Raw genomic sequence first — 19,318 nt, 5'->3', positions numbered from 1 at the left:
TGCTGTGACTGTACCCTACTGTATCTGTCCCTGTCAGATCTCCCCTACCTTCCACAGATAATTGATCATAATAATGAGGGGTGGGGCACTGAGCAGTCTATCTGTGCTGGGTTGGTTAAAGGAACATTGTCGAGGAATTTATACCTGCTTCAGTGTTTGTCAACTTTGTTAGAAAAAATGTACAGTACTATGTTGTCTGCATGCCTCATCTCAACAAAGTCTCTTTTGTTAATGTTTTGTTTTCATTTTTTTATACTGTTGTGTAAACTCATAGTTCTTGCCTGCATAGATGCTGTGGACGATTTGTTTCACATACACAATCAGAGCACCAACTGTGTAGCTGAAACGTTGTAGTTCACTATCTGTCTGTTCTTACTTTTCTAGCCAAATACAGTACTGTTCAAAAATGTCCCTTTTAGTTTTTTCTCTCCCAATAACAGCTTCTGTCTGAGAAAAATTTTGTTTTTCCTTGTTTTGGCCAGAAAAGAAGGAAGTCATCTGGATTTTTTTACTTGAAATGAATAAGTATCATGTTTGTAATGTTTGTGTTCTGTATGTCATGACAGGTCCACAGAGTCCCTGTGAGAGAACAGACCTTCGGATGGCCATTGTTGCTGATCACCTGGGACTGAGCTGGACAGGCAAGACACACTTTTCCCCATATGACTGAAAAAATTAGTTAAATTTTACTTTCCAGGCACTAATTATTTACTAATGACCTTCTGAAACTTAAAATGTTTTAAATTTAATCATTAATCAATGACAAACAATCCTCAAAACAGCACTGCTATGGTGCCCTCTTGTGCCTGTGCTTGGTATTGCAGTGCAGAACTGGATTTATTTTCTAAATTCTGAATTTGAATTCATAATTCAAAACATGCTATAAAAGACTCACTGTTTTATTTTGATTAGATTTTCAAATGTTTACGTAGCTTTGAAACAGGAATTCTTAAACTCAGAATTTAGCAAATAATGGAAGTCTTAAAAACGTTACGTACAATTGTTCTTTTTAATAGTCTTTACAGTCTTCCTTTACTAGCTGTCTGTACACAGATAAAGCTAGTTGTAATGTGATGTGTTTTTCTGTTTTATAGAGCTGGCTCGAGAGATGAATTTTTCTGTGGATGAGATAAACCACATCCGCACAGAGAACCCAAACTCTCTCACAGCCCAGAGCTTTATGCTCCTTAAGAAGTGGGTCAGTCGGGATGGGAAAAACGCCACAAGTGAGAATCATTTTCTGTCCATCTCTCCTATTTTTTATTAAAGGATTAGTTCACTTCCAGAATAAAAAAATCCTGGTAATTTACTCACCCCCATGTCACCCAAGATGTTCATGTCTTTCTTTCTTCAGTCGAAAAGAAATAAAGGTTTTTGAGGAAAACATTCCAAGATTTTTCTGTGTATAGTAGACTTCAATGGGGAACATCTGGTTGATTGCAGCTTAAAAAGACTATACACAATCCGAGAAATAGGGTACTTGTCTAGTGAAACGATTGGTCATTTTCTAAAAAAAAAAAAAAATGTATATACTTTTTTAACCACAAATGCTCATCTTGCACTAACTCGTCTTCATGCAAAAGGTCTTGCGTTATTTTTTTTTAGACCTAGTGTTCACAAAGCGAAAGTGCAAAGGAAAGCAAATGCCCTTTACAAAAAAAAGGCAAAACAATGATGTCGGATGTTTTGGAATTGGAAGAGAAAATGAGATATAGTTTGTCGCCCTACCCTACCTTTTTGAACTGAAGTACACAGACAAAAAACTAACCATGTGCGACCTTTCCAACATGATTCCGTAATTCGTAGACACACCTCGCAAAGCTAGTGCAAGATGAGCATTTGTGGTTAAAAAGTATATGCATTTTTTACTACTTTAAGAAAATTATCAGTCAATTCACTAGAAAAGACCCTTAGTCCTCAGCTGGGATTGTGTAGAACCCTTTGAAGCTGCATTGAAACTGCAGTTTGGACCTTCAACCCGTTAGTTCCCATTGAAGTCCTCTATATGGAGAAAAATCCTGGAATGTTTACTTCAAAAACCTTAATTATTTTTGGACTGAAGAACATCTTGGATGACATAGGGCTGAATAAATTATCAGGACATTTTTATTCTGGAAGTAATATAATCCTTTAATTTCTTTCTTTCGCTGTCTTACACATACTGTGAAGTATATTCCTGAAGCAAATAAGTTACATTTATTTATATTTTCGTAGCGGATGCACTGACGGCTGTCCTGACTAAAGTGAACCGGATGGATATTGTGACTCTGCTGGAAGGGCCCATATTTGACTATGGTAACATTTCAGGCACCAGAAGTTTTGCAGATGATAGCGCTGTGTGCCAGGAAAAGGCGGATGGTAAAGTTTAGCCCCATCTAGCTGAATCCCCCTCACACCCACCCAACCTCACCCCCCTCCTCTCCAACTCATTCCCTTTTTATTGTCACCTTTGTTTTTTCCTCTACAACCTCCCTGTGCAGTTTGCCAAAGTGTTAATGGCCACCAATAATTACTGTTTTGAATTTGAAGCCACAATGAGATGTTGCCTTTGGCACATTTATAGAAGATTAGATCACAGGCATCTTTTTAGGTCGCAGTCTATTTAATCACTCACTATTCTCTTATTTTAAAGACTTTCTGTATTCAGAGACTCTTCATTTCTGTTACCCCTTTCCCTTCCTCCCAACACCATATGCATGGACCTGGTTTGAACATGCATGTATATGGTCATGTGACGTGAAGCAATCACAGCATGATGCTTTGCCTCAACAAGTGTAGGAAGGGCCGCTCGAGAAAAACAAAAAAACAAAAAGATTTTCCTGCTACACATGTACACACTTTTCTTTTGGTTTTAATGAAGGCCCAGCAGTATATTGCCAATGGAACATGAAACAAATACTGTTCTCTGCCATGAAATTACTTTTGTTATTGAAAGGTCAGGAAGGAGTTTTTTCTAAGCAAGATGCATGTTATTATCAGCTGTATCCTGATGAAGCTGTTTTGATATTAGTATTAGTAGGAGTGTTACAGACCAGCTGTTGTTTTACAAAGTGGACCACAGCGCATGGCCTCAGTTAAAAGATTCAGCTGTCCTCTCAAGCTGTCGATCTGCTTCCTCCTCCATCTATCCTTCTCTCCTCCCCTGCACTGGAGCAAGGGATACAAAGAGAGAGGGGGGAAAAAGAAGAGAAAGAAGGAGATCATCCTTCTCTCCGTAGTCTCCTCCTCCTGACAGTCTCCTGTGCCTCCTTCTGTCAGATACAAAATGACTTGTCCTCTCCTCTCCTCCAGTACAACCCCTTATTTCCCTCCTCCCAGACCCCAGTCATTCTTCTCATTAATACAGCCATTGTCATGTCTTTCTAACTTGCATGTTCTTTTTTTTTTTTAACTGAACTCCATCCTGATGTGTCCCAAGACTCTCTATCTAGTTCTCTATTGCCATCTGCTCCTCTTAAGTCTTCCTTCTCTCTCTCCTCTCTTTCACCCTCTCCTGGTCTCAGCCTGTCGTCTCCTATTTCCGCACGTAGAATTTGTCTCTCTCCTTTACCCTGCCCATCTTCTCTTCCTTCTTTCTCTCCCTGTGCATCACGTTGCCTGAGTCCTGCTTCCTTGTCCCCACCGCCCACACCATTGCCCCCTTGTGCATGCTGTCATTGCCCCTGCATGCCCCCAGGACCGCCCCTCACCACTTCATCCCTCAGTCATAACTCCTCTACTATTGAGATTTTCATCTGAACAGACGTCATTATCCTCATTTTTATTTAGCCAGATTTTGAGTCTCCCCATACTAAGTAGCAACACACATCTTGACTATGACTGTAAAATTAAGATTATGCTTCTTATTTGTACTTAATGCAACATTTGTATGGTGTCTACAGTGGTGGCCAAAAGTATTAGAACCCTAGTATTTTCACCAGCTAAAAATGGTGTTAAGTCAGTTATTTCAGTCATTTGTTGTAGTGTGTCCAGAAATCCAGAAGAAATACTAAAAAGACTAAATCCAGAAGAACGGTGGCAACGTCTCCAAGAGACATCAAGAGACCTATCTGCAAAACTATGCACCTAGACCAAAAGTTGCTTTAAATGCAAAGGATGATAACACAGAACATCGGTTTAATTTAGTCAATAGAAGTTAATTGAAGGAAATCTGTTTATGACATTATTTTTGTCAGCATCCCCATTTTACAGCATTTTTACACAAGGGCCTAAAAAACAGTACTCTAGCTTTGCAGGTAGGTTTCTGAAGCATCTTGGAGACGTTGTCACAGTTCTATTGGATTTAGTCTGTCTCAGTTTGTTCTGTTTCTTCATGTCATTCCAGACAGATGATGAGATCAGATCTCTGTGTGGAGCACTGGCTGTTGTGCAAACAAAAATCTCACTGGATTATTCCATTTAATGTAAACTGATATTTCCTATACTGACACACTACAAAAGATATAAATAACTGGCTTAAAACCATTTTTAGCTGGTGAAAATATTAGTGTTCTAATAATTTTGGCTGTAACTACTGTAACTAACCAACTAATTTTAGTAACACTTTAGATTAGGGAACACATATTCACAATAAACTCCCAATTACTGCTTTTTGATTATATAGTAAGTAAGGCAGTTGTAATTATTAGTTAGTAGTTATTAGTTAGTATTAATGGGTAGGGTTAAGGGATCTGGAATATGGTCATGCATAATAATTAATATTAAGGCGTTAATAGTGAATAGTGTTCCCTAATCTAAAGTGTTACCCCACTTTATTAATATAGGCTCAGTTGCTAACACTAATTCTGCACAATTGTTTTTTTAGTCAAAGTTAGACATGAACACACACAGCTCTTTAACTATGGGGAAATCACACATAGAAATACACTACTGTTCAAAAATTTGGGGTTGGTAAGAATTTTTTTGAAAGAAGTCTTTTATGCTTGACCAAGGCTGTGTTTATTTTATCAAAAAAATTACAGTATATGTAATGCTGTAATATTGTGCAATATTCTAATTTAAAATAAGAGTTTTTTTATTTTAATGTATTTTAAAATAAAATTTGTTCTTGTGATGGCAAATCTGAATTTACACCTGCCATTACTCCAGTCTTCAGTGTCACATGATTGCAGAAATCATTCTTATATGCTGATTTGGTGCTCAAGAAGCATTTTTTTAAACAGTAGTTACATTTGATCTCTGATTTTAATGCATCCTTGCTGATCAAAAGCATTAGCTTCTTCAAAAAAAAATCGAACCGTCCCCAAATTTTTTAACTTTAGTATACAGTGGTGGCCAAAATTATTAGATCACTAGTATTTTCACCAGCTAAAAAATAGTTTTAAGTCAGTTATTTCTGTCTTTTGTTGTAATGTGTCAGTAGGAAATACCAGTTTACATTTACAAACATTCATTTTGCCATTAATTGTAATTATCCAGTGGGATTTAGTTTGCACAAGGAGTCTGACAACAGCCAGTGCTCCACACAGAGATCCGATCTCATCATAATTCAGTCTGTCTGGAATGACGTGAAGAAACAGAACAAATTGAGATAAATCCAGCAGAACTGCAAAAGCTCCAGTACTGTTAAAAAAATTAAGTGAGGATTCTGTCAAAAATAATCAATTAACTTCTTTTAACTAAATTAAATCAACATTTGGTGTGACCATCCTTTGCGTTTAAAGCAGCGTTTGCCCTATGTGCACTAGCGCATAGTTTTTCAGGTAGCTTTGCTTTCAGGTAGGTTTCTTGAAGCATCTTGGAGACGTTGCCACAGTTCTTCCTTCTGTTTCAGTTTGTTCTGTTTCTTCATATCATTCCAGACGGACTGGATGATGATGAGATCAGATCTCTGTGTAGAGCACTGTTGTCAGACTCAGTGTGCAAACAAAAGTCTCACTGGATTATTACAATTAATGGCAAAATGACTGTTTGGAAATGTAAACTAATATTTCCTACTGACACACTACAGCAAAAGATAGAAATAACTGACTTAAAACCATTTTTAGCTGGTGAAAATACTAGTGTTATAATACTTTGGCCACCACTGTACTTGAAATCACAACCTCTCTGTTTTTGGAGATCTGAATCTGTTCCATTGTCATTGTGTATTAACTGTGTGTTTGTTGGTGTGTATGTCTGCTGAGTTTCTGGGAAATACTGCCAAATACTGTGCTTTTGCTGTTCAGGGTGGGCTTTGGTGATTGTCAGTCAATAGTTCACCCAAAAATGAAGTTGGCTTTTGTTTATTACCCTCATGTTGATTTTTCCTAATATCGACAGAATACAGGTTTGAAACAACATGAGGGTGCATAAACTTTACATTTTTGGGTCAACTGTTCCGTTAAGCATGTATATGTGTGTGCTTGTTTGTGTGTGATTGTAATTGTGTCCTGTCATGTCCATCCATCTGTGTGTGTATCATCTCACCCAGGTTACCACAACATCCTGGCTCAACTGCAGTCAACTACAAACCCCACCCCCACCACACCCCCTACCTGCCCCTCTATGTCTGATGACATCGAACCCATCTTAGATTTGCCTTTTGACCCTCCCCCTTATTGCCCCTCCTGGGGACTAGAGCGGTACAACGAGGACGAGTCTGTCAGAATCACCCCAGCCAGACCCTCCGACCTGCCCCTGTCCAGACCTGTAAATCAGCCCCATACGATCTCTGAAACAACTGCCGAAATACACGCGCACATACTTTCCCCTGATCCTCATGCACAGTCTCAGCTTCCTCCTGACAACCCCAAACTCACAACAAAGCTCTCAGCTGTCACATGTGACCCTGACTCACACCTTACCCCTGAGCTTTCTCCCTTAGACCAACCTCTAAACCAGTCGGTTTGCTCTGTACCACTCCAGTCTGTCCCTAAAACAGACCCACCCATGACCAGGATTGAGCAGGACCAGCTTGAACAGCAAGGGTCTCAGCAAAAGGAACAGAGAGAAGAAAATGAGAAAAAAAAGTCTTTTCACTCCCAACAGAAATCATCCCCTCCGGTGGAACAGACTGACCTAACAAACAAGGGAAAAGAAGAGCAAGAGCATAAGAGTCCCTCATCATCATTACTACCATCACCATTAGAAGAACCAAACATTAACATGAGAGGACGAGAGAAAGCGATTTTGACAGAGATCAAAGGTCATGATGAGTCTCCTTTGCGACCCTGGGCAGAGGTCCTCAGGGAGTCTGGCTCAGGAGGAGAGGAGGATGAGGAGGAGGAAGCCGAGAAAAGACAGGAGCAACCAGAGGTGACAGGAGGCCACGTCGGAGAGAGGGAGAGGGAAGTGAATGAGGAGATGACTAAGGAGAAAGTGAGAGAGGTAGTGAGAGGTGTTGAACAAATTGAGTCTGAGTTGTGCTCGCTCTCCGCAGGCTGGCTCACTGAGACATCGGAGCAGCCCGCTTCAGGGCGGAGTCACGGGTCAGACTACGTGGAGCGACAGGACAACAGGTACTTTACATAGTTACAGTTATTATGCTTACATTAACCCACATTTAACGTAAATTTCAAAGCTTTCCAGAAAGAATGTCTATTGAAACTAAGCTGCTAAAGTCAGAAATCATTAACATATGTGACCCTGGATCAATATCAATTTTGATTTATACATAAATAAACTTTCCATTGATGTATGGTTTATTAGGATAGAACAATAATTGACTGAGATACTACTATTTGAAAATCTGGAATCTGAAAGTGCAAAAAATCTGAATATTGAGAAAATCGCAAGTTGTCTAAATGAAGCTCTTAGCAATAGACCAATCAAAAATTACGTTTTGATATTTACAAAATTTTGGTGTAAAAGAAAAATCAAATTTGATAAATGCAGCAATGGTAAACAATATCAGGAAATTTTTATTCTGGAAGTGAACTAATCCTTTAAAAGTCTACTGTGACCTCTTTTAAAGAATTAGTTCATTTCCAGAATAAAAATTTCCTGATATTTTACTCACCCCCTTGTCATCCTTGTGAGCTAGTGCAAGACAAGCATTTGTGGTTAAAAAGTATAAAAATGTACAGGTTTTTTTAGAAAATTACCTATCGTTTTGCTAGATTTATTCGGCTGGGATTGTGTTGAGCCCATTAAAGCTGCATTGAAATATCTTTTCGACTGAAGAAAGAAAGACATGAAGATCTTGGATGAAATGGGAGCGAGTAAATTATCAGGAAATTTTAATTCTGGAAGTGAACTAATCCTATAATAGCAACAAAAAAATCTTACAGGCCCCAAATGTTTCAGTGGTAGTGTATATAAAAAAGCTTACAATATTATACAGGGCTGCCTGAATGCTTGGTTTTGTTTTTAATGCATTGTTCTTAAACTTATTATCATTTAGTGTATTTGTTCCTAACTAGCTAAATGTTACATTTCAACCCCTTTGCAGTCAGGAGAACTCCAGTGACTCCATGACATCGTCATCCAGAGTGGATTCAGGAAAACCTCGACAAAACGGTGAGCACCCCAACACCATGCCCCGCAGCTCAGCGTCTCAGGAATCAGCCAATGGTGTGAAGGCAGGGGCGGGCAAACAAGAAGGAGCTCTGATCGCTGAGCACAAAGTCCAGGTGAGATAATCGCTAGAATACCAGCATATAAAAACTGATTAGGTAACGCTGCTCTCTTTGCTTCATATCTGTTATAAATTGACACTCTTAACTTTTTTACAGTGAAATGAATATCAGAAACATTCGCAAATCATTCCTAATACTTACTCCAGATGAAAAGAAAACACTGATGACCGTTTACACTACAGTGCCTTAATTTTTTTTTTCACATTTTGTTATGTTTTTTTTTTTTTTTTTTTAAATAAAAATCTTAAGTGATTCCATTGCATAAGTATTCATACCCTTATCTGGGACAGTTGAAATTTTGCTCAGGAGCATTCATATTGCTTGTAGATGTTACTTAACTTTGAGTAAGGTTAACCACATCTTGAAAGGTCTAACAGTTGAAAATGCATATCAGACCAAAAACCATGCCCTGAGGTAAAAAAAAAACTGCCTGTACAGCACAGAGACAGGATTGTATCAAACCACACATCTGAAGGGAAGACTTAAAAAAAATCTGCATTAAAGATTTAAAGAAGCATGCAGTCTCCGTAACCCTTGATGGAAGACGTTTGAAACGACCACAAGTCTTCCTAGAGCTGGCCTCCTGGCCAAACTGAGCAAATGATGGAGAAGGTACTTAATTAGACTGGTGACCAAGAACCTGATGGTCACTCTAGTTGAGCTCCATGATCATTTATGCAGATGGGACAGTGGGGTTTATTGTGGTGTGGCAAGACTCAAACCCCTCCTCAGTGAAGACACATGAAAACACACTTGGAATTTGCAGAAAAGGACCCTCAGACTGTGTGAAAACAAGATTCTTTGGTATGATGAACCTCAATTCCAATCATAATTTTTGAAGGAAGCAGGCACTGCTCATCACCTGCAGAGTACCATCTCGAAAGTAAATTGTGCTGGTAGCAGCCTGCTGCTGTGGGGCTGTTTTTCAGCAGCAGGGACTGAGGGACTTTGAGTAGAAGAAAAGCTCAGTGCACTAAAATATTGAGATAGCCTTAATGAAAACCCAGTCCAGAGCATTCAGAACCTCAGCCTGGGCAGAAGGTTCACCTTCCAACAGGACAATGAGCCAATAGACAACTCTAAATGTCTAAATGTGAGTAGCCCTGCCAGAGCCTTGGCTTGAACCCAATCAGACGTTTCTGGAGAAACCAGAAAATGTCTGCCAGATTCAATCCAAGCTGACAGAGCTTGAGAAGTGAAGAGGTGGGGTGAAGAATGACAGATAATTGGCAAATGTTGATGTGCAAATCTTGTTGCATCATACCTAAAAAGACTTGAGGCTGTAAAGGTGCTTTAGTTAAGTGCTGAGTAAAGGGTATGAATGCTTATGCAGTGTACTTATTTCAGTTTTTTATTTTTAATAAATGTATAAATTTGTGACAATTCTGTTTTTGCTTTCATTATGTGCATCGAGTATAGATTGATGTGGAAAAAAAAGTAATTTAAAACAGTTTAACATAAGGCAGGGGTATGTAGGGGAGTGAATACTTTCGCAAGGGACTGTAATAAATAGGAGAAAACTGAAATCACACACACATTTTAAGATATATTTTATATGCATCCATTAGCAGCGGTTATCAACAGAGACCGGCCTGGACGAAGAGCGTACCGTCACCACCAAAGTGTTTCGTAGACGTCTCATTCTCAAGGTATCTGCCTGCTAAACTGCAGGGCAGTCAGGTTAAGATCCGGTTTTGACCCGAGTCTGATTTTGGTGTAGCTGGTGGACTGAATCTGATTCATCCAAACGCAGTGTGATCTGATCTGATACATGTTTTGTCACTTGGTTCTTGCCGTGTACTGTTTCCTTTTTCCTTGTGCTTACAGGTGCTTGGTTTGGGTTTACATCTTCTTCTGCATTTTATCTTTATCTTATTTGCTTGTGTGCTAGATACACGTGCACATAGAAGAGTGTGTTTCTACTAATGCTTTGTGTGATTTCTAAAGGTGGTGATGTTGGGCATGAAGGCATGTTGGCTCATATTTAAAGTTCCAGCTTTGCTTGCAGGTTCACATGACTGCTCTGGGTGTGTGGAAAAGTGCTTGTAGGTGTGGTGTGCTGCTTTTGAAGGTATCCTGAATGTGTGTGTTTGCGTATTGAACTAAGCGCTGTCTTGCTTTAGGGAGAGGAGGCGCGCAACATTCCTGGCGAGTCAGTTTCAGAAGAGCAGTTTGTTGATGAAGATGGAAACATCATCACCAGAAAAGTAACTCCATTGTTCCCTTCATGTTTTCTTTTCTCCTACTCTTCTATCCAATATTTCAACACATTTTACTTCCCTAGGTTGCTTGTGGTTTTGTGAGACAACACATTACAACAGTATTTCTTACAGCTCACTCCTCCATAACCTTAACTGATTCTTCCCAGTCTGTCCTCACAGTGCTTTGTTTTCCCATGACGAGCATTCATGGTGACCTCTGACCTTCAATACTCATCTACAGGTCATTCGAAAGGTGATTTGCCGTGTGGACACTCCTACTCCTGAAAACCAGGGCTTGGGGTCACAGGGAGACCTTGCCACCCTGGGGAAGAGTCACGTCTCTCTGGTCCCTGAAATCCAAACCCATCTCGCTACACATGCTGAGGTTTGCACAGTCTGTGTGGAGTGTTTCTCTTTACTTATACCTATATTTAAATTTTATATATATGGGAAAATGGATCAAATTTTTGGCCAATAAAATTCTCACTAGGATGAGAATGTACGTCTCTTGATTGTTTAGAAATATTGAAGTTAATACTGTTCAAATGTTTGGGGTCAATAAGATTTTTTGAAAATGTTTTTGAAAGAAGTATTTATGCTAACTAAGCCTGCATTTATTTGATCAAAAATACAGTAAAACAGTAATAATATGAAATATTGTCATCTTAAATACAGTCAAATCAAAATTAATTCAGACACCTTCACAGTTTATCAGTTTATTTGCTATAGTTTAGAAAATGGTAATGAAATATGACAAAAACTCAAACTGTGTCAGAACAAATTCATCTTGATAATCACAAATGAATTACAGTCAAACCATAATTTATTCAGACACCTTCAAAATTTCTCACATTATCACAGTTTATTCACTATAGTTTTAGAAAATGATAACAAAATATGGCAAGAACTTAAGATGTCAGATAACTTTGATAGGAAGGTATATAACAAAACATGGACAGGTCAAAGTGTCAAATCAAAGTTTGGTCCCAAATTTTTATCACTTTTACAGGTAGTCCACTGTGTGAACAATTTTTGGGTTTAATATGTCACAGTTTACTTTATTTTGCAATCCTCACTTACATAAATGTCCTAAAAAAAATAATCAAAAAGTATATCTGGTGTCTGATGAATATTTGGTTTGACTGTAACTGTTTTCTATTTGAATACATTTTTAAATATAATTTATTTACATTTGGCAAAGATGGATTTTTAGCAGCCATTACTTCAGTCTTCAGTGTCACAGGATCTTACAGAAATTATTCTAATGCTCAAGAAACATTTTTTTATTATTATCAATGTTGAAAACAGTTGTGCTGCTTAATATGTTTGTGGAAACGGATACATATCTTTGTTTGGATTTATTTTTCAGGATTTTTTGATACAAAAAGATGAAAAGAACAGTATTTATTTGAAATAGAAATATTTGTAACATTATATTTCCCACTTTTGACCAATTTAATGCTTCCTTGCTGAATAAAAGTATTCATTTCCTTTTTTTTTTTTTTTTTTTTTTTAAAGACCCCAAACGTTTGAGCAGTAGTATATGTACTTGTAAAACAACCATATTTTAGACAGTAGTACAGTTTTGGATACTAGAAATCCTCATTATATCCGCACAGACTGGAGACCAAAACTACCCAAGGTTTTTTTGTGAATTTGTGTGTGGGTTTATTAAAGTTATTAAATTATTTATAAATTAAAATGTCTATTAATACATTATGTATCACACAGTTATCTTTTCTGTTCATACAGACACTAATGAATGTAATTATTAAACTTTTAACTTGTCTTCTCTTTCCTTTCCTTCATTTTATCCTGATTTGTCTTCCTTCCAGCTTCATACACTATGCCTCCCCTACAGCAACAAATAACATGAACTCAACTGAACTACTGTTTAAAAAACTGTTTAATATTAACTTCCTGTCAGTGATTACTGATGTTATATAATGCTGTGTCTGACTATTTTCAGGGTGATGTGTTGCTCTAAACTATAATTCTTTCCTTAAAGATGTGCAAAAATTGTCCATTTCTTTGATACAAACTGTTCTCTCTCTTTATGTATAAACAGGGAGAAGCTTCCAAGGTGAGGAAGAAGGAAGAAAAGCGTTTAGAGAGAAAACATCATTCATAAATGTGGCTTCATGACTATAGGCAGGTACAGCATTTTAAATAGCTTTGTTAAATAGCTTTTTTTTTTTTTGCATTTATTTGATTAAAAGCAACAACTATGAAATATTTTTACGATTTAAAATAACTGTTTTCTATTTGAATATATTTTAAAATGTAATTTATTTCTGTGATTTCAAAGCTGAACTTTTAGCGTCATTACTCCAGTCACATGATCCTTCAGAAATCATTCTAATATTCTGATTTGCTGCTATTCTGAGTAGAATTTTTTCAGGTTTCTTTGATGAATAGAAAGTTCACAAGAAAAGCGTTTATCTGAAATAGAAATCTTTTGTAACATTATAAATCTTTATCATCAAAAGTAGTTATTTTAAATGGTAACATTTCACAATATTACACTTTTTAATGAAGTTTTGATCACATAATGCAGCCCTAATGCAGCCAAATGAAACAGTTCTTTTTTGTGTCTCTCAAGGTTTGCAGGTATATTTTCGATCTGTTTTCTGAGCGGCGGGGCCACAAGAGCTGAAAAGAGACATTTGGCCAGAGAAAACATCTACAGCTTCCACTCTGAAACGCATGGTCTTCAAAGAGACAGAACTTTGACCTATCCGCTTGCGCATGAGCATGCATCACACTGCTGACACACTTCCTGTTCCAAGGGGGTCTTGACGAATTCTGATGGGTTTGAATTCTGAATTCTGACTTCCTGAGATGGGTCCCGGTGAATTCTACTTCCTCTCTCTGTGTTGGGTCCTATGTAATTCTACTCACTCTTTCTGGGGGACCTGCGAGATTACACTTCATTCTTCTTGATGGTTAACACCTGCGCTGACCTGGACCATCAGGAAATCAGAAACTCTTTTGTGTGCCATGAATATCCGCTGAATAAACGAGAGGGGTATATTCAAACGACCCCTCAAACCGTATACTCACACAAATTTCCCCGTGACCAAAGATGGCACAAAAGCTCTTTTTCGTGTTTTAGGGGGGAAACAATAGATGCTGTTGAACCAGACCGTACATTCGCCTTACTCGTTACCGTGGACCCATGACGTCAGGAGGAGGATCCCTGTGTTTTGTTTTATTTTTTTCGTATTTATAAAACTAAAATAAATTATGTGGTGGACTTTTCTGTACATAAATCACAATATGTAAAAAAAATCGAATAAAATTTAGTAGTTAGGTTTGGCGAGAGCACCGCAAACATACACTTTACAAGTGCTTTCGACATTTTAAAGACAGTGAACCTTCACATGCTCTTGTATAATTAATTATTATAGCAGGTATGTTTGTATATGAGAAAAGTTGGTTCGGTTTTCAGGGGACATTTCCTTAAAATCCTCTGCGAATTTCAACGATTCCCAAAATGGGAATTTATCGAATTCTGTGAAGAAGTCATACAGAGGACTAATATTTTGATGCATGCAGTTCACCTTATTTTAAGAACCTTTTTTCTAAGTTTGCAAAACACTGTATTTAAAAAGACGAATAAGAAAAGACTTTTTCTTGTGTACACATACGTCTCAACTTTTATATTCCAAATGTCACCCTACAAGCGTCCATCGTGTAGAAACGGTTAGGTGTGAAAAGCTCTAACCAGACTGCTTCCTTAGGAGTTCAGTGTAGTGTCTGTTATCTTTCTTTCATATGGAAGACAGCGTCTGCTGGTGTTAGCCTGAGCGCTGCGAGTTGAGAGGTGTTCAGAATGTATATGCTAGTAATCAGCATCTCTGTTCAACTATCACTGTATCATGTGTATTGGCTGTACAATGTAGAGGTCTCTCTTTGTCTTAAGGCTGTTTGTAATCATAGGAATGTCTTCATTTTTTTCGTTCTTTCCGATCGCTGAGGTTTTAAACTAAAATTTTGGCATTTTATTTCAGGTTAAGTGAACATTTACCATTTTCATCTGGAGTCACACTTATGGGATGTCTTTAGACCTTTATTACTTGTAGATTTAATAGCTTACATATTACAGATGACACACACTGGATGGTCATTCTAATTTTAAGTATTACAAGAAATCCAATTTCGGAATTGTGTGATATATTTTAGACCAGCGAGTCGATGTGTTGCAGTGTTCTGCATCGGTTTTTGATAATCTAGACTTTTTCTTTAGCGGTTACTTTTCTGTTTGTTCGTTTGTTTCGTTTTCCTCCAATAGAGTCTTTTTAGCTTGTGGTGTGTATGGTGTGAACAATCCTTTTCGTGTGCTGAATTTTGCTATGGCAGTGAGATCTGAAAGACCTGGGAAACTAGGTCACGATGGGGTGTGGTTCTGCTTCCCTGTTACATGTCAATCAAACTGTGGGAGAGGCCCGACACGGTCCAATCGAGTTGGTTTTGTTTAATATAATATGTTTTCACCTGAGCAACATTTTTGATGTACAATTCTTACAATGAGTGAAGCCATTTAAATGTAACTATAATAGCACTTTGGTTATCGGAGGTCTTCTCTTTTAGAAACTAGCAGCTATGATGCCACCATAATGTTTCAAATGTCTTACAGAAATCTGATTTAAAAATAAAATAAACGCATTGATTTTGCAAACCTGTTACTTTTTTTATTCACAGATGTTTCAGTGGATCATATTCATGCTTTTTTAGTTGTGCATTACATCATAGTTCTCCTTTGTAGAATGAAGTAGTTCACTCACTGTTCTTGGAAATCTGTAAAACAAGGTTTTGCATTTCTCTTGTAGTGCCTCAAATAGATTCTAGCTTCTCTATAAACATTGTTTATTATGTCATTACTGAAAATAGAAGCTGTGAAAATGTACTGTGACATTTTGACACAATACTAGTTAAAACTAATCATGATTTGTTCCTGTCTAAAACATTTTACAAGTAATAATGGTCACATTTTGATTATATAGAAATATTACATCTCTTTCCCCAAGGATGACTATGCACACTGAGTTTATTGAAGACTGACATATTGTTAAGTCCAAGTCAAATACGTTTATTGGTTTATTGTCTCTTCTCTCCTGTAGTAGTAGAAAAGTTGTATTTGGACATTTAAAGGAGAAGTCCACTTCCAGAACAAATATTTACAGATAATTTACTCACCCCCTTGTCCATCCAAGATGTTCATGTCTTTCTTTCTTCAGTCGTAAAGAAAGTATGTTTTTTGAGGAAAACATTTCAGGATTTCTCTCCATATAGTGAACTTCTATGGTGCCCGCAAGTACAAACTTGCAAAATGCAGTTTAAATGCATCCTCAAAGGGCTCTAAATGATCCCAGCCGAGGAAGAAGAGTCTTATATAGCGAAACGATTGGTTATTTTCTAAAAAAAAAAAAAAAAAAATTACAGTTTATATACTTTTTAACCTCAAATGCTCGTCCTGTCTAGCTTTGTGTATTCCGGGTCAAGAAAGTTAGGATAGGTCGAAAAACTCAAAATCACTTCAAAATCATCCTACATCGTTGCAGAAGTACCCAGGGGCGTAGCAGCCAATTTAAAAGTGGGGGGACAGTATGGTCATGTGACCCAAAGGTGATGTTCATACAGTATAATACATTCTGTTTACAAGAGCAACAAGATTTGAAGCTCATGGCAGACGCCCAAGAGATTCGCGCTGTGATTGGCTAAATGTTACTTCACTCAAATCTAAGTAACAAATCAGAGACCAGGGGCGGAAATATTGGCGCTAGGTCAAAAAAAAGTGCGGGGGACAGAATCACCTGTTTCTAAAAGTGAGGGGGACGTGTCCCCCCCGGTTGCTACGCCCCTGGAAGTACCGACCCAGTGTTCACAAAGTGAATACGCAAGGAGGGTCAAGCACCCTTAATAAAACAGCGATGTACACTCTTAAAAATAAAGGTGCTTCACGATGCCATAGAAGAACCTTTTTGTCTTAATGGTTCCATAAAGAACCTTTAACATCTGAAGAACCTTTCTGTTTCACAAAAGGTTCTTTGTGGCAAATGAGGTTCTTCAAATAAAAAGGTAGGCAAGAAATGGTTCTTTAAAGAACCTTTGACTGAATGGTTCTTTGTGGAAGCAAAAAACCTTTTGAAGCACCTTTATTTTTAAGAGTGTAGGGTGATTTTGAAGTTGGAGATAAAATATAGAGGACCACTATATGGAGAACGTTCCTGAAATGTTTTCCTCAGAAAACATAATTTCTTTACAACTTTACAACTGTCATCTTGGATGACAAGTGGGTGAGTAAATTATCTGTAAATTTTTGTTCTGGAAGTGAACTTCTCCTTTAATAATGTATGAATTTCTCTTCATTGCATTTGATAGCAAAATAACAAAATATCAAAATAAGTAAATTACTTATTTATCTTATTAATTGGGCCCTAGTCGTCTGTTACACAGCTGAGAAATGTCCAAATACTATTCTTATTCTGAGCTATTGTTTTATCATTTAAAATCTAACAAATGTATGATTTGCTTTACAAGTGTGCTTGTGTGTTTTATTTTATTTATTTATTTTACATTTGTGTCAGCCTAAACATTTTTCAGGATCATTGTATAACACAAACTTTACCATATACAATTGAGACACCAGAAAAACACTTTAACAGATTAACAATTAAAGATGTGGGCTATCCACCACAAGTGGAAGTAAGCATATAGGTGAGACTTCCAGTAATAAACATGTGGAAGCTGCTAAATCATATAGAGAAGGACCTAAGCAGGAAAGGGCGCAATTTTTGACCAACTAAAGTTAACAGGTGGTAAAGATACATACAAGCAGTATTGATTGAGATATTAGATATTTAACCTACCTGATAAGAACATGAATGTTGTCAAGGTTCTTGCCCTGGAAATCCTGATTCAGTTTAGCCAACCACAAACACCTTTTGTTCCTCAGACAGACTTTCGCACTCTTCTCCTTGATTTGTTATAACTTTTAAGAGTTCATAGTACTCCAAAAGTTTTTCTCGGTCCGATAGATTAGTATAGCAAACAACATGACAATAACTATTTTCAGAAGCAATGATCAGCAAAATATGCGTGTTTCATTTGGTTTCAGCGGCATTGTTTATGTTAAGTGCTGCCAATATGGCCGATTGATGACACGTTGTGAAAACACTTTATAGGGAAATAACGAGAAGAATAACAACGTGCAGTAAACAGTAAAACTTTGCACTACATAACAGTGTGCTCAAAATGTAGATAACACATTAAAATAATAGAAGACACCAATATAATATAATATATCATATATTATAATAATTATAATTATTATACCAATTTGCAATATCAAGTAGCAAAACAAGCTGTTTTGTACAGCTAAAAATAGCTGAATGTGGATGAGACCAGAATCCAGCCCTGTAAAATTTACAAATGGAAGAAAAAGGCAGATTCATCAAATAGGACATATTAAAAATAATTACCTGAACATGTTTGAGGACCTTAAAATCACTTAAGGATGTTATTGTTGAGTTCTGCATTTTGAAAATCATGCCCATGAGTTGAAAAAAAGAAAAACTGGGAAAAAAAAATAAAAATTATTTGTTATTCATGGAGAAGATAAAAAAAAGTCTATATAGAGCCATCTCTTAGTTGGTGTGTATACCTGCACATTTAAGAGAGAAAAGAATTGTTTTAGTCATGATTTTAATTCAAAGATTTACTTATCATATGCCTGCCTGGGGTTTGGTTGGGGATTGAAATGTTTTTGTCCTAAAAAGTGAAAGCTCAATAAAGACATGTTAAACAAAGATTTACTTATCAAAAGTTTTTGAAAAGTAAGATTTTAATGTTTTCAAGTCTCTTTTGCTCACCAAGCCCGCATTTATTTCATCCAAAGTACAGCAAAAGCAGTAATATTGTGAACTATTTTTACTAGTTAAAATAACTACTTTCTATTTGAATATACTTTAAAATGTAATTTATTCCTGTGATCAAATCTAACTTTTCAGCATCATTACTCCAGTCTTCAGTGTCATTTATAATGTTACAAAAGATTTCTATTTCAGATAAATGCGGTTCTTCTGAACTTTCCAATCATCATAGAAACCTGAAAAAGTTCTACTCAGCTTTCAACTAATAATAATACATGTTTTTTGAGCAGCAAATCAGAATACTAGAATGATTTCTGAAGGATCATGTGACTGGAGTAATAATGCTAAAATTTTGCTTTGAAAACACAGGAATAGATTATATTTTAATATATATTCCAATAGAAATCTGTTATATGATACATAATAAAATATTTTTCACAAGTTTACAGTTTTTGCTGAATTCAAATAAATGCAGGCTTGGTAAGCATGAGACTTCTTTAGAAAAAGAAAAACATTAAAAATCTTACACAACATTTATCGTCATCTGCTGGCGTATGTAACCTAAAGAAAGGGTCGCTGAACGAATCATTTTGTTGAACGTATTCAAAAGATTCGAGTCACTTGGCTGAATCAAAAAACCCAAACACACTGTCCTCTCCACCACATGACGGCGCCACCCTCCCTA

The 19,318-nt window shown here is 36.9% G+C and overlaps 1 protein-coding gene across 1 annotated transcript in view; it reads left to right on the top strand.

The window, feature by feature from the left end:
* Positions 1–15,440, top strand: part of ank3a (ankyrin 3a) — a 119,574-nt gene extending 104,134 nt beyond the window's left edge. Inside the window, exons 39-48 of the mRNA XM_073826522.1 lie at positions 567–641; positions 1,095–1,226; positions 2,215–2,358; positions 6,413–7,439; positions 8,372–8,552; positions 10,127–10,207; positions 10,682–10,765; positions 11,001–11,144; positions 12,828–12,914; positions 13,362–15,440. Coding sequence (XP_073682623.1) covers positions 567–641; positions 1,095–1,226; positions 2,215–2,358; positions 6,413–7,439; positions 8,372–8,552; positions 10,127–10,207; positions 10,682–10,765; positions 11,001–11,144; positions 12,828–12,890 — 1,931 coding nt within the window. The 3' untranslated portion in view covers positions 12,891–12,914; positions 13,362–15,440. The remainder of the gene's footprint in view (positions 1–566; positions 642–1,094; positions 1,227–2,214; positions 2,359–6,412; positions 7,440–8,371; positions 8,553–10,126; positions 10,208–10,681; positions 10,766–11,000; positions 11,145–12,827; positions 12,915–13,361) is intronic.
* Positions 15,441–19,318: the final 3,878 nt, after the last annotated feature.

Source organism: Garra rufa, chromosome 21 (genome assembly GCF_049309525.1).
Source record: "Garra rufa chromosome 21, GarRuf1.0, whole genome shotgun sequence".
NCBI classification, from domain to species: Eukaryota; Metazoa; Chordata; class Actinopteri; order Cypriniformes; family Cyprinidae; genus Garra; species Garra rufa.
Note: the sequence above shows the minus strand (reverse complement) of the source record. Positions and strands in the feature narration are given on the sequence as shown.